At 39.3% G+C, this 7,500-nt stretch overlaps 2 protein-coding genes across 5 annotated transcripts in view; one reads left to right on the top strand and one right to left on the bottom strand.

Moving 5' to 3' along the window:
* Positions 1-3,574, bottom strand: part of cep41 (centrosomal protein 41) — a 9,919-nt gene extending 6,345 nt beyond the window's left edge. Inside the window, exons 1-3 of one of the 2 annotated variants that reach the window (XM_027160247.2) lie at positions 3,411-3,574; positions 480-543; positions 325-372 (exon numbers count right to left, since the gene is read on the bottom strand). In XM_027160247.2, the coding sequence (XP_027016048.1) occupies positions 325-372; positions 480-543; positions 3,411-3,443 (145 nt within the window). In that variant the 5' untranslated portion in view covers positions 3,444-3,574. Of the gene's footprint in view, positions 1-324; positions 373-479; positions 544-3,024; positions 3,082-3,410 lie in introns of those variants that run through there. The other variant, XM_047802339.1, reaches the window with a different exon arrangement.
* Positions 3,575-4,090: 516 nt separating this feature from the next.
* poc1b (POC1 centriolar protein B) overlaps positions 4,091-7,500 on the top strand; it is a 35,639-nt gene continuing 32,229 nt past the window's right edge. The window contains exons 1-6 of one of the 3 annotated variants that reach the window (XM_047802336.1): positions 4,091-4,315; positions 5,170-5,254; positions 5,376-5,547; positions 5,635-5,814; positions 6,988-7,095; positions 7,179-7,294. In XM_047802336.1, the coding sequence (XP_047658292.1) occupies positions 4,289-4,315; positions 5,170-5,254; positions 5,376-5,547; positions 5,635-5,814; positions 6,988-7,095; positions 7,179-7,294 (688 nt within the window). In that variant the 5' untranslated portion in view covers positions 4,091-4,288. Of the gene's footprint in view, positions 4,316-4,458; positions 4,620-5,169; positions 5,255-5,375; positions 5,548-5,634; positions 5,815-6,987; positions 7,096-7,178; positions 7,295-7,500 lie in introns of those variants that run through there. The other 2 variants (XM_047802338.1, XM_047802337.1) reach the window with 2 other exon arrangements.

Here is a 7,500-nt window from a genome sequence, read left to right as displayed (position 1 = left end):
CCGGGACAAAGTTACTCTCATTTACATGGCTTAAAAGACAGGAAGGGAAAAAAAAAAACTTGACTAAATAGACAAAGTGGACAATTTACACAGCAGTATCAAGCTCATGTTTACTGTGCACGTCAATGGACTTGTGGGTTCTCACGCTGGACTTACTTATGACTTTATTTGTAAAACTTTTACTTGTAAAGAAAGCATTTACACAAATCAGTGTAAACGTAAATGATAAATGGAACAGTTTTAACCAATCAGAGGGCTCGGATCAGAGAAAACACGTGAAGCGACCGGGTGTAAAAAGGCCCCGTGTTATTAAAGTAAACTCACTTTTCTTCATCTCCTCCAGCCTCTCCATGTACTTCGTCAGGCTGAAACCTATAAAACACACACTGTTGATTTTTTTTTTTGGTCGATTTAGTTTTTTTTTTTAAAACTACTTTAAGATAAAATCTTGCACGGATGGTTCACACAAACGTACGGACCTGTATCCAGTCTTGATTTGACATACTGATATTTGGGATTCTGGGGGATTCTCTTCTTCAGGTACTGAAATCAAACAGAGAGAAGACACATAATGAGATATATTCTACTGAATATACAGGATGGAAGAAAAAAAAAAGTCAAGACAAATCTGTTTGTACTATTTACTGGGTTTAACGCCACATGTAACCAGGAAATGGAATCAGGTGATAAACATGATTATAGATTTGAGTTTTAGAGGAACTGATGAACGCCGAGACAGGAGGGAAATAAATGGCTGACATAAAAATAGGGTACAGCATCAGATAATGTCTATTCACCACACTAGTGCATTCACTGTACGGTATACTAATGTTACCCTTACAGTATACTAATGTTACCCCTACAGTATACTAATGTTACCCCTAATGTTACCCCTACAGTATACTAATGTTACCCCTAATGTTACCCCTACAGTATACTAATGTTACTCCTAATGTTACCCCTACCATATACTAATTTTACCCCTGTTACCCCTACAGTATACAAATGTTACCCATAATGTTACCCCTACAGTATACTAATGTTACCCCTAATGTTACCCTTACAATATACTAATGTTACCCCCTACAGTATACTAATGTTACCCCCTACAGTGTTACCCCCTACACACTATACTAATGTTATCCCTACAGTAATGTTACCCCTACCCACTATACTAATGTTACCTCTACATGTTAACCCTACAGTATACTAATGTTACCCCTACCCACTATACTAATGTTACCCCCTACACACTATACTAATGTTACCTGTACATGTTACCCCTACAGTATACTAATGGTACCCCCTAAACACTATACTAATGTTACCCCTACATGTTAACCCTACAGTATACTAATGTTACCCCTACCCACTATACTAATGTTACCCCTACCCACTATACTAATGTTACCCCCTACCCACTATACTAATGTTACCTCTACATGTTAACCCTACAGTATACTAATGTTACCCCTACCCACTATACCAATGTTACCCCCTACACACTATACTAATGTTACCTGTACATATTACCCCTACAGTATATTGTTACCTGTACATGTTACCCCTACAGTATATTAATGTTACCTGTACATGTTACCCCTACAGTATACTAATGTTACCCCTACATGTTAACCGTACAGTATACTAATGTTACCCCTACCCACTATACTAATGTTACCCCCTACCCACTATACTAATGTTACACCCTACCCACTATACTAATGTTACCTCTACATGTTAACCCTACAGTACACTAATGTTACCCCTACCCACTATACTAATGTTACCCCACCCACTATACTAATGTTACCCCCTACACACTATACTAATGTTACCCCTACACACTATACTAATGTTACCCCCTACACACTATACTAATGTTACCCCTACACACTATACTAATGTTACCCCCTACACACTATACTAATGGTACCTGTACATGTTACCCCTACAGTATACTGATGTTACCCCTACAGTATACTAATGTTACCTGTACATGTTACCCCTACACTATACTAATGTTACCCCCTACACACTATATTAATGTTACCCCTACATTTTACCCCTACAATATACTAATGTTACCCCTATGCACTATACTAATGTTACCCCTATGCACTATACTAATGTTAACTGTACATGTTACCCCTACACACTATACTAATGTTACCTGTACATGTTACCCCTACAGTATACTAATGTTACCCCTACAGTATACTAATGTTACCCCTACGCACTATACTAACGTTACCCCTATGCACTATACTAATGTTACCTGTACATGTTACCCCTACACACTATACTAATGTTACCTGTACATGTTACCCCTACACACTATACTAATGTTACCTGTACATGTTACTCCTACAGTATACTAATGTTACCTGTACATGTTACCCCTACACTATACTAATGTTACCCCCTACACACTATACTAATGTTACCCCTATGCACTATACTAATGTTACCTGTACATGTTACCCCTACACACTATACTAATGTTACCTGTACATGTTACCCCTACACACTATACTAATGTTACCTGTACATGTTACCCCTACACACTATACTAATGTTACCTGTACATGTTATCCCTACACACTATACTAATGTTACCTGTACATGTTATCCCTACAGTATACTAATGTTACCTGTACATGCTACCCCTACAGTATACTAATGTTACCCCTACGCACTATACTAATGTTACCCCTACAGTATACTAATGTTACCTGTACATGTTACCCCTACACTATACTAATGTTACCCACTACACTAATGTTACCTGTACATGTTACCCCTACAGTATACTAATGTTACCCCCTACACACTATACCAATGTTACCCCTACAGTATACCAATGTTACCCCTACAGTATACTAATGTTACCCCTACAGTATACTAATGTTACCGCCTACACACTGTACTAATGTTACCCCTACAGTATACTAATGTTACCCCCTACACACTATACTGTTACCCCTACATGTTACCCCTACAGTATACTAATGTTACTTTTACTTTTCCTGCAGTGTCATCATCTCCTGACACTTTACTCATCATCTCCTGACACTTAGCAATTCGCGAATCCCGAATGCACAAGTTTTTACTCTAGTGGAGAAGGAAGGAAGGAAAGGTTTTAATTGTAGTGAAGTTTGAGAGTTTTACCAGATAAAAGTAACATTTACTTGTCAGAAAGGGAACAGAGACAGATTTATTACCAGAAGCGACAAATAAAGTGAACGGAACAGAAACTAAAGCCATTGCTGTGTGAAAACAACCCAAGCTACAGCTTCCACATATAGCAACTTGCCAAATAGCATCGCTCGTTCAGCCTCGGTTCTTTCACACAAACCAAATAAAATAACTATTATTATTATCGTCACAACAGTCATATCAATTCCAACCTCTGCATTGCCAATACTCCGCTTCGACGACATCTTTTCTCAACACAACCAGCGCAACGTAGATGCTAACGCTTCTAGCTCTCGAACTCAAACAGAACCACAGTGCCTGTCTAAACAACGCCGTTCCTCATTGGTCCGTTCTCTTCGCATTGCCCAATCAACGAAGCCGTTGTTAAGACGACGATGTTTGACTTCCAGTGGCACTAACGTTTAGGGCAGTTGCACAGCAACAGTTGCTTAGCAACGACGGCGTGCGCCTCTGTGAGAGCGTGCAACAAGAGCCTCCCCGGAGATTACGGTCACCTCGTGTTGCCAGATCTTCACTAGTCACGTACTTATTTAACTATTAATATTAGATTAATTATTTGAAACACATTAGACTATATCTAACATATATATCTAATATATTAGATTAGTTATTTTAAATAAACTAATATACTTATTTGCAAACCATAAACAAATATGATACGAAAACAAATTATTTGTTTTTTTATTTTATTTGTTTTAAATTTGTTTAAGCTTAAACAAATAAAAAATAAAGAAATAAAAAAATAGGATAAAAACCGCGTATCAATAATACAAAAAGCTTTTTCCCTACATATCATGGTTGCGGTTTGTAAAACGTGATAGAGGGTGAATGGAGAGGTGTGTTTCTAGTGGGATTTTAGGGAACATTTGGCAACCCTTGACTTAATCCGACCTTATACTTTTCGCTTTTGCGGTTTGTCATACAAACTATTCACGTTTGCAAATAAATAACAATGAATATAAGAATCGTGAACACGTGGCGTTTTATTTAAAAATGATTTACATACACTTCGTTGAAGTAAACTAATTAAGTCGCTACTTACTGAAAGCGTTATCTGGTTTGATTGAACATGCCTGATTCGGCTATGCATGGCCTCGTGAGTAATCTATATTGTTAATCATATATATCAATTTTATATATTAATATAAGATGCGAGTCAGTTATAGGTTAGCCTTACAATATTTAATAAATAAATAAAAACCGCTTAACGATCGCTTCTGAATCGACTTTTCTGTGCTCGTTTATTCCTGGCTGGTGTGTTCCTGACGCGAACTTAGCGGAAGTTACATTTTCAAATGAAACAAATATGTTTATCTTTGTTTTAAACACTTTTGAACACATGCTAGAAGTTTTACATTATATATTTAGATAGCTAGCTAAAGTAAATGGCATCTGTTTTAGTAAGTAAACACTTTCTCTTCTTTAGATAATTGTTTGAGTGTTGTTTATTTTATCTTTGCTAACGATACCGAGATTTAAGTGTAAACTCGTAGTTCTGCTGGAACATAAGACGATTTAAATTTTTGAAAGTAACGTAAGTGCATTAGATAATGTGCATTAAGACCTGGAGAGATTTATTTAATGCTCTTTAACTGCAGCAGACCGTATTTCCGAAATAGATGGTAGTGCTGAGTCGTTTGCGAACGAGTCGACACTGAACCGAACGCTGAGTCGACACTGAACCGATCGTTGAAAACAGAATCTGTCTTTTTACATTTTGTAATTGTATGCAATGAGGATAAAGTGTAATGTTTTTCAATGGAAGCGTCTGTAAAATAAAACATGTTTCCACGGGCAGAGCTGTTTTAAATAAGTTAAAAAGTCTGCTCTTAATAAATATTTGATTCAAATGATTCGGCTTCCATAAAAGAGCCCTATATAAAATCCTAACATCTCTGTTTGAGGTTTTTAGTGCGTCTGTGGTTTCAGCTCAAATATCTTCTCCTTTAGGATGACCCGACACTTGCAAGACATTTTAAAGGCCACAAAGATGCTGTTACTTGTGCAGATTTCAGTCCTAACAACAAACAGCTGGGTATGTGGAGAAATATATCAGTTGGAGCATCTGATCTTATCCGTAAAGTCTGCAGCCACTGACTGTTAAGATACCATTGGCCTCCTGTGGGTTAAACTGTACAATGATATTTTTTTTTCAGCCACTGGATCCAGTGATAAAACTCTGATGATATGGAACCTTAACCCCAAATCCAGAGCATTCAGGTTTGTCGGGCATCAGGATATCGTAACCGCCGTGCACTTCTCCCCATCCGGCGAACTGGTGGCTTCTGGATCAAGGGACAAGACCGTGAGATTATGGATGCCCAACATGTAAGTTAGCAACAGACCTTACACCTTAAATCTGTCCTCTGTCACTAATCCCGTAATGTCTGTCACCTGATCTGTGTCAAATTCCAGCAAAGGAGACTCGACGATTTTTAAAGCGCACACAGCCACCGTTCGCAGTGTGAACTTCTCCGCCGACGGTCAGAAACTGGTCACTGCTTCGGACGACAAGTCTGTGAAAGTGTGGAGCGTGCATCGGCAGAAATTCATCTACTCCCTCAACCAACACACCAACTGGGTACGCTGTGCCAGGTAGGAGGTTATTACACTCACAAGCGTACAAGGGTTTGATCAAAATACCTGAGAAGAATTTAGATCAAAAACCTGAATAATAAATAAATAAATTAATTCATTAATAAATTAATTAAATGAATATTAATCATAGGGGGTCACAGAGGCTTAGTGGTTAGCACGTTCGCCTAACACCTCCAGGGTTGGGGGTTCGATTCCTGCCTCCACCTTGTGTGTGTGGAGTTTGCATGTTCTCCCCGTGCCTCGGGGGTTTCCTCCGGGTACTCCGGTTTCCTCCCCCGGTCCAAAGACATGCATGGTAGGTTGATTGGCATCTCTGGAAAATTGTCCATAGTGTGTGTGTGAGTGAATGTGAGTGTGTGTGTGCCCTGTGATGGGTCGGCACTCCGTCCAGGGTGTATCCTGCCTCGATGCCCGATGACGCCTGAGATAGGCACAGGCTCCCCGTGACCCGAGGTAGTTCGGATAAGCGGTAGGAAATGAGTGAATGAATGGATGTAAAGATTAATATTAGATGTATTTAAACATGTACGTATTTATCCCCAATGAGCAAGTCTGAGGTGACTCAGGTGACTGTGGGGAGGAAAAACTCCACTACATGGTAAAGCAAGGAACCTTGAGAGGAACCAGACTCAAAGGGGAACCTCATCCTCATCTGGGTGACACTGTGTGGCATTACAGCTATTCAATTCATTCATTCATTAGCTGTAATGCCACATGTACCATGTAGTGGAGTTTTTCCTCCCCACAGTCACCTGAGTCACCTCAGACTTGCTCATTGGGGATAAATACGTACATGTTTAAATACATCTAATATTAATCTTTATATTATTCTTTATAATAACCTTTTGTTCTATGTTTATGTTCTGTAAAGCTGCTTTGAGAAAATGTCCATTGATTAAAGCGCTATACAAATAAACTTGAATCGAAGAAACAATGATAATTATTATAATATTTAAAAAAAAAAAACCTTGAAAGTGTAAATTTATTTTGCTTTCCTGTTAAAAATGTTTAAAAAAGAAGGTGAAGAAGAAGAAAAAGTGTCTGTTATGTAGAAGCTTTTTATGAGGGTTTCTGTGAGGGACATCAGACATTTTCAGGGCGGGACACAGTTTACGTGACACAGTGTAAGGCTGCACACACCAAAGATCTTTGGGTTTGTTTGTGTCGTAGGTTTTCTCCAGACGGACGTTTGGTGGCCTCGTGCAGTGACGACCGGACGGTTCGACTCTGGGACACGTCCAGTCGCCTGTGCATCAACACGTTCACCGATTACACCGGGTCCGATTTTTATCTCTCCCTTTTACTTTAAACTCCCGTGTTTCCCTTCACTGAGATTAACCACGTTGTTTTTCACCTTCTAGACCAGCAACATTTGTGGACTTTAACAGCAGCGGAACCTGCATCGCATCCTCAGGAGCAGATAACACGCTGAAGATCTGGGACGTGCGGACAAACAAACTCATCCAGCATTACCAAGGTACCGTCTCCATTCACACCGAGGACAGAGTGCTGGAGGTGACGGCGTCGCCCCGTAAAGAGGAGGAGGAGGAGGAGGAGGGGGGGGGGTGTCGTGTCTGGAGCTCTGGAAGTAGAAAATCAGGAGAATGTCGCAAATCTTCTCACTTTTAACAAGCACTTTGATTATATTTTTCTAAAAGCACCACATGGAGGGATTCATTCCTT

This window comes from Tachysurus fulvidraco, chromosome 17, assembly GCF_022655615.1.
Source record: "Tachysurus fulvidraco isolate hzauxx_2018 chromosome 17, HZAU_PFXX_2.0, whole genome shotgun sequence".
In the NCBI taxonomy this organism is placed as follows: domain Eukaryota; kingdom Metazoa; phylum Chordata; class Actinopteri; order Siluriformes; family Bagridae; genus Tachysurus; species Tachysurus fulvidraco.
Note: the sequence above shows the minus strand (reverse complement) of the source record. Positions and strands in the feature narration are given on the sequence as shown.